At 31.7% G+C, this 20,419-nt stretch overlaps 1 protein-coding gene across 3 annotated transcripts; it reads right to left on the bottom strand.

Moving 5' to 3' along the window:
- Positions 1–87: 87 nt before the first annotated feature.
- On the bottom strand, positions 88–13,091 carry LOC139486150 (F-box/LRR-repeat protein 2-like). 3 transcript variants are annotated; one of them, XM_071270885.1, is made up of 7 exons: positions 12,910–13,091; positions 8,186–9,103; positions 7,164–7,335; positions 5,856–6,019; positions 3,933–4,019; positions 3,270–3,384; positions 88–314 (listed from the first exon to the last, which is right to left on the bottom strand). In XM_071270885.1, the coding sequence occupies exons 2-7, from the start codon at positions 9,061–9,063 to the stop codon at positions 219–221; spliced, it is 1,512 nt and encodes a 503-aa protein (XP_071126986.1). In that variant the 5' UTR covers positions 9,064–9,103; positions 12,910–13,091; the 3' UTR covers positions 88–218. The 3 variants fall into 3 exon arrangements, with proteins under 3 accessions (XP_071126986.1, XP_071126988.1, XP_071126987.1); XM_071270887.1 differs by lacking the exon at positions 3,270–3,384 and adding an exon at positions 3,133–3,247; XM_071270886.1 differs by having other exon boundaries at positions 13,037–13,085.
- Positions 13,092–20,419: the final 7,328 nt, after the last annotated feature.

Raw genomic sequence — 20,419 nt, 5'->3', positions numbered from 1 at the left:
GGATGTACATACAGACGACTATGGTATCACTTAATGCCTCCTCTGCCTTGGTTATATAATGGAATGTAGAAAACAAATGAAAACCAATTATAATGTAAATTTTTATGGCAGAACCAATATAGCAAATTAACAGTGCTACTACACATATTATTGCTGTTTTTCATACTGTAGGTCTTCAGTGATATATATATGAGTTTTGTTGTCAGTAATCTTTTGTGTCATGATTGTTCAAACATTACAGTTTCTCCATAGTAATTAATAACAGTCAGGTTTCTCTTCTGTCGAACAACATCCTCAATTAACTCATCTTTAATCTGAAATAAACAATACATTACAATAACCAATACACAACAAATAACATTACATTAATACATGCATGTTTTATATTGATAGTAACAAAAAGTAATTGTTTTGTTTCATGTCTATTCATATATATATGCATGAACAAATACATTTCACAGCTCATGTGTTTATCAGAACAAACATACAAACTTGAAAAAAAATGAATAAAATAAAAATAAAACAAGCATTTTGAGAGTACCTACTGCATGGCAATACATAGTTCAGAGTTCATTGTATTGGAACAAAAATACGAACTTGATTTATAACCTGTCATGGTGTAAACTATATAACAAATATCAAGTCGATATCTTCAATGTAACCAGGTGCTCCGCAGGGCGCAGCTTTATACGACCCCAGTGGTCGATCCCTGAACAGTTGGGACAAATTTGGTCACAATATTCAAGCTTGATACTGTCTGAATTTGGATTGTGATCAAATTTTTTAAATAATATAGGTTTTTGTCACAAAATTAATGTGGTCAAAGATCTAACAAATCTATTGCACAATACTGTGCAATTGAAGATTTCTTTTTGAAACTTTTCAAAATAAAAAAATGGTAAACAAAAAATCCCCCCCCCAACTTTTTGAATCCTCCTTGGAGTAATAAACCTTAAACTCAATCCCATGCTTTCCTTTGTAGTATTGGACCTTGTAGTACAATTTCAGAGAGATCCATACACTTAAACACAAGTTATTGTTATGAATGTTTGGAAACTAGAAACATGCTTCTTTTTGGCCCTTTTTTGGCCCCTAATTGCTGCATATTTTGGGCAATTAACCCAAAACTTAATCCAAGCCCTTTGTTATATGGTACATTGTGGTACATTTTCAGAGAGATCCATATAATTACACAGAAGTTATTGTCTGGAAACTAGAAAAATGCTTGTTTTGGCCCCTTTTTGGTCCTTAATTCCTAAACTTTGGCCCCATAACCCCTGAAATGAATTCAAACCTTCTACTTGTGGTTTTAAACATTGTGGTATAATTTCAGAGCAATTGAAATACTAGTACACAAGTTATTATCCTGAAACTAGAAAAATGCTTGTTATGGGCCCCTAATACCTAATCTGTTGGGACCATCATCCCAAAAATCAATCCCAACCTTCCTTTTGTGGTATTGAACCTTCTGAAAAAAAGATCTATTCACTAAAACTAAAGTTATTATACGGAAACCAATGTGTCTTCGGACTACACAGACGACAACAACATCATACCATTATACGATCCCAAATTTTTTTTGGGTAGTATAAAAAGTATAGAAAACTGATTATTTGAGTGAATTTTCTAAGTTCAAGGACCATAACTCTGCATAATAGCTTTCCTCTGGCTAGACTTGTACAACAAGCTAGAAAAGCTATGTTCTATGTTTTATGTAAAGCGAGAAAGCTTAGTTTGCCAATAGATATTTTGTTACAATTATTTGATGCAATGGTGGCACCTATTTTGTTATATGGTGCAGAAGTATGGGGTTATGAAAATAATGATATTATTGAGTCTTTGCATTTAGAATTTTGCAAGTATATATTAAAGGTTAAAAAATGTACGCCAAACTATATTGTATATGGCGAACTTGGTAGAACACCCATGTCTATATGCATTAAAGCTAGAATGGTTGGTTTTTGGCAGCAAATTTTAAATGGCAAGAAAGAGAAAATATCTCGAACATGTTGCATAAACTGAATGAAGGTGATGTGTACCATTCTAAATGGTTATTATATATAAAAGATATTTTAATTGAATGTGGTTATGAAAATTATTGGTATGACCAATCTGTATTAAGAAATATAAGCCTGTCTAAAAATGTAAAGCATGTTCTTCATGAAAAATTTGTAGAAGGTTGGAAATTACAAGTATACGACTCACCGAAGTGTATAAATTACCGTATTTATAAATCTGATTTTAAATTTGAGAATTATCTCACTGTACTTCCACCTGACTTAATGTATAATCTTATTAAGTTTAGATGTGGTAGCCATAAATTGCCAATTGAAGCTGGTAGATTTTTTAGTATCAATAGAGCTGAAAGAATTTGTGATCTTTGTAATATTAAGCAAGAACTGGGTGATGAATTTCATTATATATTTAATTGTAACTTTTTTACTCAAGAAAGACTAAAGTTTATACCTGATCATATATATAAAAACAAAAATACTGTAAGCTTGTCAAATTTAATGAGTAGTCAAGATAAGTATGTACTTGTTGGGTTGGCAAAATTTTGCAAAATTGTTATGTCTGTATTTAAATGATAATATATGGATATTACTCTTTCATCTGCATACACCTACTTTATATGTATATATGTTAGTTCATGCATTACTATTGTTTGTTAAATTAAATGTTTGTTAAATTTATTGTACTATTATGTCTCATGTGAGGCCTTTAGTGAAATAAAAAGTTTCAAGTTTCAAAGTTTCAAAGTTGACTCATGATAGCACTGTCTCTTTGATAATTTCATCTTTCAGAATTTTTCAAGGCATCAAATTTGTCTTGTGTGCACTTTAAGGATTTATTTTTCTACATAGAAAGAGACCTTTAAGTTTGAAGTTGCTCATTTGTAAACATAAGCAAAGCCAAGAACCTCCAAACTCGCAGAGGAAAGCTATCATGAGTCCACAGAGGAAAGCTATCATGAGTCCACAGAGGAAAGCTATCATGAGTCCACAGAGGAAAGCTATCATGAGTCCACAGAGGATTAAATAATATAATTTTAAAACAAAATACAAAAACATTTTGAAAAAGCAATGATTGTATTAATGTATTATGGTCATCATTCTCTTATTTTTAACATACCATATTACAGTCAGATAAAGATAACTTGGTTAAAAATGGCATATCAGTTGGTATTCTAGCAAAACTGTCACCTGCAATCGATTTGACACCTTGTAGATTGAGCAGTTCAAGGTATCTGTAAATATATAAAAACATACCCTGTTACACTGTTTAAGGTCTAGTAGTCTAAGGTGTGGCATTTCTGTTGGTACACGCCCAAAACAGTCCCCATTTATCTTGTCGATCCCAGTTAAATCTAAGTGTAGCAAATTGCTGAAAAAATAGTAAAGTGACCATAACGCTTTAAAATTTTTCTACTATTTAAGAAGTAAAAGTTTGATATTTTCATCTTCATTAAATTTTCAATGAATGGGGAACAACTTGAAAAACAAGCATGACTAAAAACAGTGTGGAAAACTGATTATATGAGTGAATTTTCAAGTCCAAGGAATTTAACTCTGCACAAAATTATAAGACTGAAACAAGAATTCAACCTTGATCTGTAACATGATAAAACTATATACCAATTATCAATCAATATCTTCAAGCATGATGAAAAAAGTGTGAAAAACAATCTAACTTTATATATGATTAATAGTTCTCTAAAATTAGATATGATGTAATACAATCCTATTTTCAAATTATAATCAAATAAAACTAATAGTTCATCAGTAGGGAGTAATAAATAAAAGGGAATACATTTGTATGAGCAGGCAACTTGCTTGATATTCTTGCCGTATGAAATAAGTATCAAAACCAAAAATGCCATTAATTTTATGTAATGATTAGGAATAAAACTGTGATAATGTAGACATTCTTACCTACAATGATCAACTACTGAAGTTGCTCCTCTATCTGTGATGTGCCAGCACCAACATAATGATAGATGCTTTAAAGTCTTTCCACAGCTGTAATACAAAAGGTATTGAATAGAAAATATCTAGTTCATTCTCAAAACAGTATTACTTGTGACACAATGGAAAATAACTTAAAACAGTTAGTCATAACCACTATAGTAATCTATTTATGTTTTGAAAATAGAACAAGATGTTGGATTTTTCTCCAGTCCATTTTTTAAAAAGCCACTGTCTTTGATTACTTGCAAAATGTAACATAAAACCAGATTCAGCAGGGCTCAGCTTGATACAAACGCAGAGGTCCAACCCTGAACAGTTGGGGCAAGTATGGTAACAACATTCAAGCTTGATACAGCTCTGAATTTGGATTGTGATTAAATAGTTGATACAGAATGAATGTGGTCGAAGAATTAAAAAATTTAAATTGGACATTTACCTATTATAGTTCAATATGCAAAATCTAAATACATGGTTAGATTCAGCATATCAAAGACCCCCTTATATATTCAATTTTTTTTTAAATCAAACAAAGTTTACTTTTGGACCCGTCACCCCAATTTGGACAAACTTGAAAACTGGGCACATAATCAAATATCTAAGTATATGTTTAGATTCAGCATATCAAAGAACCCAAAGAATTCAGTTCATGATAAAATTTTCAACCCTTTGGTCCTTAATGTAGACCAATTTGAAAACAGGACCAAAAATTAAGGATCTAAAATCTAAATACACGGTTATATTAGGCAAATCAAAAAACCCCAATAATTCAATTTTTGATGAAATCAAACAAAGTTTAATTTTGGACACTTTTAGCCCCTAATTCCTAAACTGTTAGGACCAATACTCCCAAAATCAATCTCATTCTTCCTTTTGTGGTCATTAACCTTGTGTTTAAATTTCATAGATTTTTATTTACTTATACTAAAGTTATTGTGCGAAAACCAAGAAAATGCTTATTTGTGCCCGGTTTTTACCCCTAATTCCTACACTGATAGGACCAAAAACCCCAAAATCTATCCCAACCTTCCTTTAGTGGTTATAAACCTTGTGTTTAAATTTAATTGATTTCTATTTAATTATTTTAAAGTTATTATCTGGAAATCATCTGTCTTTGGACAACGCTGACAATGACGTGACACCAATATATGACCAAAACATTTTTACGGTCATATAAAAATTACTGTTACTTCCGAGACTAATTGTGACATATATTTCCTGACAGGAACTCCATTTTATTTGGGAATTGCAAGTGATAATATTATCATTTTTTATGTTTTAATGTTACCTACAAATTATGTTTTGTCAGGCCCTGACCTAAAAAAAAGTTAGATTCACAAGCAAGATGTGAAGGTGAAAAATATATATTCTTTCAAGATTAGCTTCAACGGTTCCACATTGTTCCAAGATGCAAATTTTGTGCAATTATATAGAAGAAATACAAGTACTGGTCAAAGCAAAAAAAGAGATCAGAAATAAAGATAAAATTATTCTGAATTGTAATATAAATGCATTCATCCAAATTAAAACAATCTGGTGCACATCATGTTGGTAGATGGCCAAGTCTTAGCTGATGTAGTAATTTGTCAGGGAGTTACAAATTTTACATTTTTTCTTAAATCAGATTATAAATTGATTTATTTGTTTAATTCCAGGAGATGAGAAGACTTTTACCATACCTTTGTGATAATTGTGACACACAAATATCATCACAACCGGTGCATTCTGACATGTCTAATGATGTCAAATGTTTAATTCCAGGAGAGGAGAAGACTTTTACCATACCTTTGTGATAATTGTGACACACAAATATCATCACAACCAGTGCATTCTGACATGTCTAATGATGTCAAATGTTTAATTCCAGGAATGATAAGACTTATACCATACCTTTGTGATAATTGTGACACACAAATATCATCACAACCGGTGCATTCTGACATGTCTAATGATGTCAAATGTTTAATTCCAGGAGAGGAGAAGAAATTCATCAAACCAGCTGCTGTGAATTCTGTTCCTTTTCTTAAACGTAACTTCTTCAATTTGTTTAAATTCTAAAATATATAAATCACAAATAAAAATCTACATCAAAAGTAATACTCCTACATTCAAAATTAAAAGATTTTTTAAATATTTTTTTCTTAAACGTAATGTCTTCAATTTGTTTAAATTCTAAAATATATAAATCACACATATACATGTACATCACAAGTCATACTCCTACATTCAAAATTAAAAGATTTTTTAAATAAATTAAATTTCACAAATTTTCGATTCTTTGATTTTGCAAAGTCTGTTAAAAGTCTTAATACCCGGTATGTACATGTATACCCTGTGATTCACTAAACATTCAAATTTGTGGTTTACCTTTACTAGACAAAATCCACTAAATTGGTACCCTACGAATAATAATGAATCCATATTAGCATTGCCTTAGGATAGGGTAGGTCATGAAATTGATCCTGGCCTTTAGTTGGTCAAAATTAAAACTACCAGTTCATATTACTGTTTATACACATGTATATGTTCATTAAAGGTTTTACCATCTGTCTATTACTATATTTTGGCATTGCACAAAGTCATGTTTTTCTCTGACTGTTAATGACATTTTTACACCATATCAATTAGATGTTTGATGTGTATACGTAGGACACTAATTATAAGGGACACAAAATGGATTTGTCAATTACTGAGAACAACCTCATAGTGTTTTATATAATTGTATGTCTGACCTCAAAGGGTTACTTGGGAATAGAAATATGTTCACTTGGTGTTCTTCTGACCAGCAGTAAAAATGCTTGCCAAATAGGGCGTCTGTTTGGCTTGGCGGGATGTTTTCAGACACGTCAAGTCAGAATGGGGACGTAAAATACAAAGCCTTATGTAAAGTGAGTGTCACACTCTAGGCACATTAAGAACCCTTGCAACTACTCTTTGAGGGTACCGTAGGTGGACTGTTGCAAGGCAAAATTTCTGTCCCTATCCAACATACCCTCATTTTCCAGTGGCTTTTCCCCGACCATCATCCTGGATGGCCTCTATTACAAGACCTACCTATTTATTGATAACTTGTTCTCGTCCTGAACATGCATGTTTGCCACTGCATGTTAAGCAAACCAACAATCAATCAATCATTGTAAATCAATCTATAAAGGACTTACGATGATATTTTCATAGATATTACTAAACCATGTATACCTGAAGATATTCAAGGCTTTTATCTGTTAACAATTCACAAAATGATGCCTCAAATACTGTTAAGTAAGAACACTTTGCGATGGATTTATAACAGTCATCTGTAATTTCTGCTCCATCAATGACGAGCTCTGTTAAATGTTCATTGTGTTGTTTCAACAAATATATCACAGGTCTGAAATAAAACATAAAACTTATAAATTTATAAAATCGGCTGCACCTCAGGGTGTCTGAATTTTCATTCACGGTGTAAAATTCTGTATATCCCTGATTACACCAAGATAACTAATAGTATCAGTAAATTTGTATTATTTTTATTCATTGTATTTTCAAAGTTTGAATTATCTCCCCTTAGTCTACTCCAAAAATTTATTTAAGTAACTTTTTACAACCCAGTCTAGAGCATAATTACATGTCATGTAAATCATTGTTATCACACCTTACAAAAGTCATAAAACATATCAGAAATATTATGTCCTTTTTTATACTTAGTGTCTCTCATTCTTTTTTTTCTATAGTACTTTTTAAAATCCATTCACCAATCATTTTCAAATTGTCCATTTTGACCTCTTTAACATTTTTTTTTACAAAGAAATTATTCAGAAACTGAGGTTCCAACTTACAAAGGTAAAATTGGCTTTAAATGGATTTGGTTATTCTGATGAGTCCCTTATGGTCATAAAGCTCCTCAAATGTTCAAGAACTAATACATCTCTGGTTATCAAATCATTTGGTTTGAGTGTTCCAGATAAAGGCAAATCATCGGTGATACAGATTTTTTTTTTTTACATACTTGTTCTAATTCTTTGAACTCAAATCCATGAATGTATATTAATGAATATGATTGGTTCATAAATAAATATAAGGGGAAAATTTTAAATTGTATATCAATCCTAAGGTGCTATTTGAAAATACTGTGACTTCATTATCTCAGAAAACATAGAAGACAAACAACATGGAAGATAAATCAGACATAAATTCATTGAATATAACATACATGTATAATAACTAATACAATTACTAACTCATCATCAATCCAAGAAATTCCATCTATATTAAGACTTGTTATAGTTTCTAAATTCTTGGCTAAATGATGAAGGTCCATGTTTTCTAAAATACAGTGTGAGAAATTCATTTCCTTTAAGTGCTGACATCTACTGAGGATTTGTAAACTTCCAGGTTTAAAACATGTATCCCCTTCCAAGTTAATACTTTCAAGTATGGGGCATTTGTTAACTATTATTGAAAGCATTGGAATATTCATATTTTGACAAAATCCTAAATCTAAGTGTTGAAGATTTGATGTATATTCAGTAAAAACAGCAACCTCACTTTCTGAAATATTTTCTCTTCCATGCAATAAAAGTGACCGTAAGTTTGTAGCTTTGGCAATTAAACGACATAAATTTACAGATGGTATGTTTCGGTAGTTGTGAAGGTCAATAACTTTCCATAAGCTAGGATCAAATGCATAGTCATACCATGATTTACAAACTCTGGACAATTTACAACAGAGTTCAGGTTGTGTAAAATATGTAAAAATTTTCATAATTATCTCCCTTGGAATACAAACAATTGGACATGTACAAAACATTTCATCATCACTTGTCAGGATTTCCTCTACCTGAATCATTGCAGGAGTAATCTCCCTTTCAATAAACTCTATGTCTGTTTTTATGATTGACCTCCTGACATGCTGAGGCTCTATATCATTATCGTCTAAAGTGTTCCTTTTTTCTACACAATTCTGTTCCATTTCATCATCAGAGAAGTTTAATGATGGACAAAGAAGATGAATATCTGATTTATCAACATTTTTCACTGGCGACAGTTGAGACATATCATCTGTGTATCCACTATCTGCTAACAAGTCAAAATCACTGTCTTCATTTGTCTCAGACATTTCTATTTGTTCTCCGAATTCACATTCATGTACTAATTAGCTTAAGAAAAAAGAAAATTGTCAATGATCATTTGATGCTAAGCCATGGAAACACCATTACAAATTAATGATAAAGTAATATATGTTTGTGAAGCTAAAGAGTAATCGTTATGTTCCTATCTCATCATTGATGTATGCCATATATTTCTTTCAATAAATAGGAAAAAAAAAATTGTCTCACTCTGTAGCTCATACATGTAAAAAATGTATCTTAAAAAAGCTAATTTTCTTGCATACTGTTGACATTGTTATATTTTTTCCACAATTTCTTAAGTCAAAGGAAAAGAAACTTGTAGAAAAATTAATTTTCAATATATTTGTCATCTCAAATTGAAATTTCAAAGATTTGTAAGGGTTCCGCGGAACCCAGTGTCTCGCCTACTTTTGCTGTTAATCACACACTCAACAAAAATGATGAAAAAAAATCAATAAAAATATTCCTCTTGATACTATCTTTTGATTGTCAAAAGCTTCTATCCAAGTTTGGTGAAAATCCAGGATAGTTTAAGAATCTTAAAAATGTTTTAATTAACTGCAGACTGTATGTTATGTTAACTGGAAGAAAAACTGAGTCCATTTATAAGTAAAATACGGAAAAAATAGAATTTTATTTTTACAAAATTTACTTCTGGATACTATCTCCTGATCATAAACAAGCTTCTGTCCAAGTTTGGTACAATTCCAGGATAGTTTAAGAAAGTTATTAAAATTTTAAAAACTTTATTAACCACAAAGTGAATGTAATGGTTCCTGGCAGAAAAAAATAAGTCCATTTATAAGTTAAATAAGGAAAAAATGGAATTTTATTTTTACAAAATTTACTTCTGGATACATGGGATACTATCTTATGAACATAAACAAGCTTCTATCCAAGTTTGATAGAAATCCAGGATAGTTCAAAAAAGTTATTAAAATTTCAAAAACTTTAACAACAGAATGAATATTTGTGGACGACGACGACACAGACGCCGACAGAATGTAGGATCGCTATGTCTTGCTTTTTCAACTAAAGTCAATGAAGTTGAAGGCTCGACAATAAAATGATACTTATACATGTTATAGGGACAGGGTCATTTTGCAAAATTATTTCAATTTCAATCTGTGGCATTTCCACCAATCATTATAATCTAATTCTGTAAAAATAATTCATATACATGTGTATAAAACAGCACACACTTTCAACGAAAATTTAAGAATTTTTATTTTTGTAATTTAATGAAACTTTGGAAAGTTTTAAGTTATTTTGTTTTTGTTTTACTTGGCTGTAAATATTGCTCTCCATCTATTGCAGTTCATTCAAAACTTGGTCAGAAATTTAAACGAACTGCTGTAGAAAACAACTGTCAATAGTTATTTATAAGAAGATGTGGTATGAGTGCCAATGACTGAGACAACTCTCTATCCAAGACACAATTTATAAAAGTAAACCATTATAGGTCTCAAATTACATGTATGGTCTTCAACATCTATTGCAGTTCATTCAAAACTTTGACCAAATTGCACCAAACTGTTTAACTGGTCAGAAATTTAAACGAACTGCTGAAGAAAACAACTGTCAATAGTTATTTATAAGAAGATGTGGTATGAGTGCCAATGACTGAGACAACTCTCTATCCAAGACACAATTTATAAAAGTAAACCATTATAGGTCTCAAATTACATGTATGGTCTTCAACATGGAGCCTTGGCTCACATTGAAAAGCAAGTTATAAATTTACATTGCAAAAGGGCCCCAAAAATAACTAGTGTAAAACCATTCAAACTGAAAAACCAATGGTCTAATCTATATGAAAAACCAGAAACACTTTTGAACCACATCAACAAATGACAACTACTGAACATCAAGTCTTGAAAGTGATAGGTGATAAAGTAAAGCATACTTACAATCTTATAAGACTCTAACTCCACTTCAATGATATTATTAATAGGAATGTTTGAATGTCTAGGCATACAATGATTGTAAAAGTCATTCGAAAAGTGTTATGTACAAATGCCAAAAATTTGAACTTTTAGTTTTGAATTTATTTCTTTTAAAATGGTGTTCTTTTTTCAGATACATGCTACAAATCTTTCTCTAAAACACTTAGTGAAACATACTTTAAACTTAATATGATCTCTTGAAGTTTAAAGGGGAGATAAGAACAATATTTCAAAAGAGCAATGATTTTAGATTATCTCCCATAGAAACTTATGAACAATGATTATGAACTGTAATTTCACACATATTTTACTGAACATATGTCCCAATTGAAACTGATGTCTGATTCATGATATATAGAAGACTTCAAAAGAAAAACATGTATAAAAGTTTAAATAATTAAGACGTTTTTATAGCAATTTAAAGATATGAATACCTGAATCCTTTGAAATGACAATCACATTTAAACTATGAATAGAAATTCTGCATTTCATCTTATTAAATCAATAATTATAAAGTGAAGTTAAACATGATGAAATTTTAAGATTGACTTAATTGTGTATGCCTTTTTTTTTTTATATCACTTGCATTTTCACTTCTTGACCATGTTGACTGTATAGAGCAGATATGATCTGTACCATAGGACATGAGGTTGTCAATTGAACCAAAGGTTTTGACCTTGACCTTTGACCTAGGAAGTATTACAAACATTATAACATACACTCTGGTGTTGGTTAAAATACACTAAAAGTATGAACATGATGAAATTATAACTGTTTTCTAGAGGGGAAATAATTTGTTACACGTTACAGACGGACAGATGAATGGTCAACTGAAACCAAAGTTTTTTACCTTGACCTTTGACCTAATAAGTTGTACAACCAATATATGACACACCTTCTGTCTCCAGTGTTGGTAAATATACAAGTCTGGTATAAAGAATAAAATTATAATGGTTCTCTAGCAGTGGCGGATCCAGGGGGGGGGGGGGGGGGGGGGTTCCGGGGGTGCGCACCCCCTCTTTATTTTTGGAGATCAATGCATTTGTATCGGGACATATGTTTTGCACCCCCTTGATTACTGTTTTGTGAGATTCCCATATCCGGCTTACACTATGTGCGTGAGAAATTCTCATTTTTTTTGTCATTTCCCGTTTTCACGACACAATAATTTGACTTTCACGTTTCACACTTTAGAAAAATCGGCAATTCCGCATTACGCTTAGACTCTAAGGAGACCCACATGATAGAGCGGGTCACTTATTAAATATATTTATAACAGGATAATTAGTCTTGACTCTTGGGACAATTTTATAAAAATTACGATAGAAAAAACAATAAAAAAAAAATAAAAAATTTCGGGAAAATTTCCTGAATTTTTCATTCTACTAATGAACTCAAAATCATTAACTTTTTTTTCAGACTTTTTTAAACTACACCTTATCACTAATCCCGGCTGACCCGGCCGTTTGAACTTTTGACGCATCAACAATCACTTTTCCATTGTGGCGTCAGATATTTTGTTTTGTGACGTCAAAATTTTACGGGAACCTGTGTGATATTCAGTAATGGCAGACAAATAGCGATAAGGTGTATTAATCCCCACATCTGCGCAGAAATCTTCTTCCTTATACCGGTCTTGTTTGCATGAGACTTTGAATAAAATATATATTTATCAGTCTAGTAAAATATACGAGAAGGAACTCAATACCAATTCATTTTTAATAATTGTTTGATATGAAAGAAAAAAAATCGGAAACGTTACGGAATTTCCGTTTCTATTTTTAACATGTTTGAATTAAAAAAAAATTTCATACAGACTTCGTCCCCTTTCACAGGTAATGCCTGCCTCATATTAGAATACGTTCAAATGACATCATATTTCCTTACTCATTATCTGAGACTACTAACTTATAGTAGTCTCAGTCAGTATACACGATGCTTTATGGTGAAACTAAGCATATGTATAAAATACGGAAATACATCTCTATGTACTGTAGTTTTAAGTAACACCAACTGTTAATTTAATTGCTGACCAACAAGTAATTTTTGATTTGGAAAAATATTTCTTCACAGTGAATAATGATTTTATTTATTAATGTGTAAGTTCTCATGCTATTAAACTTATATATGACTAAGTTAAATAGTTATAAAGTTAGACTTGATTTCGGAAAACGAGATACAATCCGGATTGGTAATTTTCAGGACCATATATATTTTGGTATACTGTTCCCAAGTAATTTTAGAAGCGTTTCTTGATTTATGATCAGTTTTAATTGATATATGTAATAATAATTTAATTTTGGATGTAACGCGTCTTCTGATTGGCTGACGTTATTTTGTTATGAGCCCATAGACATAATTTAGTCATGTGACCGTGACGTCATCAACGTTTTTTCATGGTTTTCTACGGTTTAGAATGGAATTTAGAATTAAATTATAAGAAATGACTGTAATGTTTTTTCTGTCTATTCGAAATAACATAAAAAATGTGGCGCACACTGTTAAATAACCCGCTACTCGCGTTATTCAGTGTGCACCACATTTTTTATGTTATTTCTTCATAGACAGAAAAAATATTACAGTCATTCCTTAAATATTAAAGTTACTGTCTCTATAAAAAAAAACATCATTAATAATTTTAGCCGTACTGTAATTTCAAGTTAAACACCGGAAAAAATAAAATTTGCACAGTACACAAAAATCATATTTATCAGTGGCTGATCAACTGCCCTTTATTTTGAACAATCAACGCATTTGAATGGGGAAATATTAGTTGAACCTCCCTTTTTCCTGGATTGAGAACCCCCTTTAAAAAATGGCTGGACCCACCCCTGTTATAAAGAGACGACCGATAACAAACCACCGAATAGGTCCGCATGTTTTTAAAATAAATCATAATTAGAAATCGCGGGTATATATATATATGTTACAGGCATTTTCTAAATTTAGGCATTTTCTAAAATGACTGAACATTTTAGGCAATTTCTAAAATGACTGCAAGATTCAGTCATTTTACATAATGCCTAATTTTTCTAGGCATTTTACAAAATGCCTAGAAAAATTGAAAGGCATTTTACAAAATGCCTGAAATTTGTTTAATAAAATAAAATGTTAAAAAAAACGATTGAAAAATTTGGTCAACAAAGCAGTTTTATGGTTGATAATTACTGAATGTTAAGAGTTTACATAAAAATTTTTTTTTTACTGAATTATTCCAAATTTACACAAGCACAGAGCTGGACAATTATTTGTTATTTCAAAAATGTTTGGATGACAGAACTGAACTGTTAAACAATATTTGTCCTGATTTTTTGCAAATACATTGTTTGCCGTAAAATCTGGGTTTTTTTTGCGAATTTTAAGATTTTTACCACAGTTAACTACTGTTTTGTTAATTTATCAGATTGCAAAAACCCACGAATTTCCTTGTGGCAGTAAGTCTGACAAATAATATGTTCTTTTTATTGAAACTCAGATACTTATATTTGAATCACAACAAAAAAAAGGACCTTAAATGGCAAAACCCATGCTAAAGAGGTGAAAAAAGTTTGGTTGTGGATGTATAAATTCTCATTCTTTCGAAATGGGAACATTAAATATATTGCCGCATGTCAGTAAATTGCAGCACGCTCTGCACATTGAGAACCCTATGACCGTTTTTCAATTTGATTTTTTGTCCCTATTCTAAACACCGTTATTTCAAAAGCAAGTGGCAGTTAGATTTCATGTTCTTTACCCGTGTCAATCCACTGCAGAAATAACAAAGATTAATTATAACCAAACGGTTCTCGTCTTTAAAAATGCATGAAATATTTGCCACTGAAACAAACAAACACCAATCAGTCAAATATAAACAAACGTTTTCTCTGCTTCATATGTTTCAATTCACTATTTTAAATCTAGATGTTCTAAAAGTTCATTGTAAATGTTATTCTATTGAAAGAACAATTTGTCCTTTTGTCGTTTTGACAACATAATGATAAATTTACTACTAGTAAATAGTTATCAAAAGTACCAGAATTATAATTTAGTACGCCAGACGCGCGTTTCGTCTACAGAAGACTCATCAGTGACGCTCAGTTACTTAATACAGAGTGAGGACATACTTAACTTAGTTTCACTTAAAGGACATATCATATGACATACAAACCTTCCAATCTGTTTTTTGCAAAATGAATTAATTCTCGAATCATTAGTTATCATGGTTATTTTATTTCCGAGATGTTGTGTTTTTGTTCTTTTTTTTATTGCATCTCAATGATATCTTTTTTCTACAAATTGCCTAAAACTGGACAGGCAATTTGTTGAATTTTGTTTAAAAATTTCAGTCATTTTACAAAATGACTAGGTAATTTTAGTCATTTTGTATAATGCCTGTCAAGATTAGGCATTTTGTAAACTGCCTGAAAATTCAGTCATTTTACAAAATGCCTAAATTTAGAAAATGCCTGTAACATATATACAGCTTGTGAACTGTTGCCGTAGGACGATTTTTTGGAAAATATATTATGTATGGAGAATTTTATAAAAGGTATCAAAAGCCCTCTCCCTTTTCCAAAGTCCGATATTTGTTTCCTTTCTGTTAAATTCCATTATTTTCGTGTTTCTGGTCTCAGACCACAATTATTCTTCTCCTTTGCTACAATGCTTATTTTGGTAAAAGTCAAATCAAAGTGGCAGTCAAAATTTCCCCGACTATCATCCTGAGTGGTCTCTATCCTGACACGATCGACCTATCCATTGTGTGTATTTATTGTTTAACTTGTTCTCGTCCTGAACATGCATGAACTATTTGCCACTGGACGTTAAGCAACCAACAATCAATCAATCAATGACATCAAATTAAAAATTTGCACCTTTTCAAACATCAAATCAATGTTACTGCTTATGTTTATGGACCATTATCATGATTATTAGTTTATAAATAAAATATGCTTCAAGGACAATCCATCGGTCCTTTTTCTTTTGAGAGCCTTATTAACATGCCAATGGTAGGATATGAATCTTATGGGAATCTTGTATTAATGACTAAGACTAACAGATAGAAAACTCAGGGTAAGAATTTATAGAGCAGACAAGGGGCAGTGGCATATATTTCATGTATATTATGAACACAGAGAAGATTACCCCGGCACCCTTTGCCAAAAAAAAATATTTTTCATCCATGTGCCTTTGGACTTTATGTTTTGAATTGTAGTTTCACTTTCCATATTCGGTGTTCATTCTAATGTAAGCTCCACGTGGCAAAAATCACGTGATGCAGGAATATTGTATCTTGGAGTTAAGCTATTTTTTTCTTTTCGGGCGGGGACTCCAAGCAGACAACATGCATGTTTTTAATATAACGCAACTGTATATTTTCTTTTTAAATGAAGAAAGTTGCCGGTCCAGTACAAGGATAGATCGGTTAGAAAGCAAGGTTTTAATTTTAATTAGATTGGAAAGCTTAATTTGAGAGTTAAAATCGGAGAGGACGAAAAAAAAAGGGGGGCGTGTTCTTCCACAGGGAATATTTTTATTTTAGGAACTCTACATTAGAAAGTTTCTTTTAATTATTAATTTAAAAAAAAAAGAAAGGGAAAAACAATTGTAAGGCAAATTGTGAAGGTTCTTTCTTCCTTTCTCCCGTGGGGCTATCTCCTCCATATATCTGGTTTACCGTCAAACCGATTGCATGCATGTCTTTTGGTTGTTTCTGTCACTAGGTGGCTGTATCATTGACGTGTATCCCATATTTTCATATTGAAGCACAATGCACACGTAAATATTGTTTTAGAACATGAATTTAAAGTTTCATGTCATGCAAACTAAAGTAAAGAAAAGCAAAAAAGCGACTCAAAGAACTAAATAGAAAAAGACGAAATGATCTGATATTCTGTACCTCAAATTTTTTTTGACTGAAACAAAAAAAAAATGTCTTCACTGGGAACTCTCGAGCTGAAACCTACACTCTTCAGGTTAGCAGGGACAATACTCTGTCATTAATTTTGTCATTTTTGCGCATTGGATCGTTAAAGACCCTGTCAGTGGTTCAAAGTATTGCTTATCAAAGACTTGTCTACTAAGTTAACAAATGCTGCATTCGAATAGGGACAGCTCTATTCATTCTCAAAAATTTTGCAATCTTTTGACATAAAAAACACCCTTTTCTATTTAAAATAGATATTTTACATTACAAGGTGTCGACTTTAAGTTAGTAATGGAACTTGAATAACTTTGAAAAGTTTAATTTGTTATAAAACTTAAACAAAAGGTTGCCACATATGTAATATGATGGACACACCAACCTTTAATGACAGTACCCTTTTATGATCCCTTATCCTTGGAAATCTTAAAATTCTTAAATATCTTCTTAATAATTATTGGTTTCCCCATAAACATCTGACATTAATTTTAAATAGTTCTGCTTTAAAATTCATCTAAGAATCTTTCTATTATTTAAAATTATTAAAGGTTAAGCTTTTTCATGTCCAACGGCACATATTACAGTGTTATCCGGATTCATCGTTATACGATGCGGGAAAAATTGCTATTGTCAAGTTAAATTTCAAATAAATAGATTCGTGTTTGAACAAAACTATGATCTGATATACAATGATTGGTGTATTCATTGTTGGTCGTTAATGCCACTTTTATCATTATTTGATATTTCATGGCGCCCAGCTGTTTTTGAGTGTAGAAAGCTGAGACGCCCGGAGAGAACCACTGACTTTCGGCAGGGAAACTGTCAATCCTAGTCACTTAAGATTGGAGTCGAACCAAGCTACCACGTGTAGGGTCGAACTCTGAAATAAGCAGTGAAGTAGTAATTTTTACTAACGAAAGAAACTTGTTTCTCACTTTATCCAGTTTTCGTTTGATATATAGTTTTGTTTTCTATTATTCAAATTGAAGAAACCAAGACGTTTTAAAAACGATTTGAAGAAAACAAGGTAGCCGAGTGCATAGTTCTTTCAAACATATTATTTTATCGCTAAAAGGCTGTGTCGTCATACCAAGAAATTGCCTCCGTTGAAATTTTGCAAACATCCCATAGAGCAAATTACATGGATGATTATTATTAACCATTTGGTATATGGCCGTGTTCTAAGCGACACGTACATGCAGGTCATAAATTAATTTGTTGAATGAAATCCAATCTTTAACTACTAATAGGTGCCGCAGGAGGTCAACCGGAATTTTTAGAGAGGATTTTTTGGCATGTAACAGATAGAAAACTCAGGGTAAGAATTTATAGAGCAGACAAGGGGCAGTGGAAAATATTTCATGTATATTATGAACACATAGAAGATTACCCCGGCACCCTTTGCCAAAAAAAATAATTTTTCATCCATGTGCCTTTGGACTTTATGTTTTGAATTGTAGTTTCACTTTCCATATTCGGTATTCATTCTAATGTAAGCTCCACGTGGCAAAAATCACGTGATGCAGGAATATTGTATCTTGGAGTTAAGCTATTTCTTTCTTTTCGGGTGGGGACTCCAAGCAGACAACATGCATGTTTTTAATATAACGCAACTGTATATTTTCTTTTTAAATGAAGAAAGTTGCCGGTCCAGTACAAGGATAGATCGGTTAGAAAGCAAGGTTTTAATTTTAATTAGATTGGAAAGCTTAATTTGAGAGTTAAAATCGGAGAGGACGAAAAAAAAGGGGGGCGTGTTCTTCCACAGGGAAACTTTTTATTTTAGGAACTCTACATTAGAAAGTTTTTTTTAATTATTTATTTAAAAAAAAAAAGAAAGGGAAAAACAATTGTAAGGCAAATTGTGAAGGTTCTTTCTTCCTTTCTCCCGTGGGGCTATCTGCCCCATATATCTGGTTTACCGTCAAACCGATTGCATGCATGTCTTTTGGTTGTTTCTGTCACTAGGTGGCTGTATCATTGACGTTTATCCCATATTTTCATATTGAAGCACAATGCACACGTAAATATTGTTTTAGAACATGAATTTAAAGTTTCATGTCATGCAAACTAAAGTAAAGAAAAGCAAAAAAGCGACTCAAAGAACTAAATAGAAAAAGACGAAATGATCTGATATTCTGTACCTCAAATTTGTTTTGACTGAAACAAAAAAAAATGTCTTCACTGGGAACTCTCGAGCTGAAACCTACACTCTTCAGGTTAGCAGGGACAATACTCTGTCATTAATTTTGTCATTTTTGCGCATTGGATCGTTAAAGACCCTGTCAGTGGTTCAAAGTATTGCTTATCAAAGACATGTCTACTAAGTTAACAAATGCTGCATTCGAATAGGGACAGCTCTATTCATTCTAAAAAATTTTGCAATCTTTTGACATAAAAAACACCCTTTTTCTATTTAAAATAGATATTTTACATTACAAGGTGTCGACTTTAAGTTAGTAATGGAACTTGAATAACTTTGAAAAGTTTAATTTGTTATAAAACTTAAACAAAAGGTTGCCACATATGTAATATGATGGACACACCAACCTTTAATGACAGTACCCTTTTATGATCCCTTATCCTTGGAAATCTTAAAATTCTTAAATATCTTCTTAATAATTATTGGTTTCCCCATAAACATCTGACATTAATTTTAAATAGTTCTGCTTTAAAATTCATCTAAGAATCTTTCTATTATTTAAAATTATTAAAGGTTAAGCTTTTTCATGTCCAACGGCACATATTACAGTGTTATCCGGATTCATCGTTATACGATGCGGGAAAAATTGCTATTGTCAAGTTCAATTTCAAATAAATAGATTCGTGTTTGAACAAAACTATGATCTGATATACAATGATTGGTGTATTCATTGTTGGTCTTTAATGCCACTTTTATCATTATTTGATATTTCATGGCGCCCAGCTGTTTTTGAGTGTAGAAAGCTGAGACGCCCGGAGAGAACCACTGACTTTTGGCAGGGAAACCGTCAATCCTAGTCACTTATGATTGGATTCGAACCAAGCTACCACGTGTAGGGTTCGAACTCTGAAATAAGCAGTGAAGTAGTAATTTTTACTAACGAAAGAAACTTGTTTCTCATTTTATCCAGTTTTCGTTTGATATATAGTTTTGTTTTCTATTATTCAAATTGAAGAAACCAAGACGTTTTAAAAACGATTTGAAGAAAACAAGGTAGCCGAGTGCATAGTTCTTTCGAACAAATTATTTTATCGCTAGAAGGCTGTGTCGTCATACCAAGAAATTGCCTCCGTTGAAATTTTGCAAACATCCCATAGAGCAAATTACATGGATGATTATTATTAACAATTTGGTATATGGCCGTGTTCTAAGCGACACGTACATGCAGGTCATAAATTAATTTGTTGAATGAAATCCAATCTTTAACTACTAATAGGTGCCGCAGGAGGTCAACCGGAATTTTTAGCGAGGATTTCTTGGCATGTAACAGATAGAAAACTCAGGGTAAG

This window comes from Mytilus edulis, chromosome 8 (genome assembly GCF_963676685.1).
Source record: "Mytilus edulis chromosome 8, xbMytEdul2.2, whole genome shotgun sequence".
NCBI lineage: Eukaryota > Metazoa > Mollusca > Bivalvia > Mytilida > Mytilidae > Mytilus > Mytilus edulis.
This window is presented reverse-complemented; position numbering and strand designations above follow the sequence as displayed.

Excerpts from the sequence above, each read along its gene's own strand:
- LOC139486150 (XM_071270885.1), bottom strand. The coding sequence starts at position 9,063 with ATGTCTGAGACAAATGAAGACAGTGATTTTGACTTGTTAGCAGATAGT. Across the intron at positions 4,020-5,855 it reads GTGTCACAATTATCACAAAG|CTGTGGAAAGACTTTAAAGC; the intron begins GTATGGTATAAG and ends TTTGTATTACAG. Across the intron at positions 3,385-3,932 it reads TCAGTAGTTGATCATTGTAG|CAATTTGCTACACTTAGATT; the intron begins GTAAGAATGTCT and ends CTATTTTTTCAG.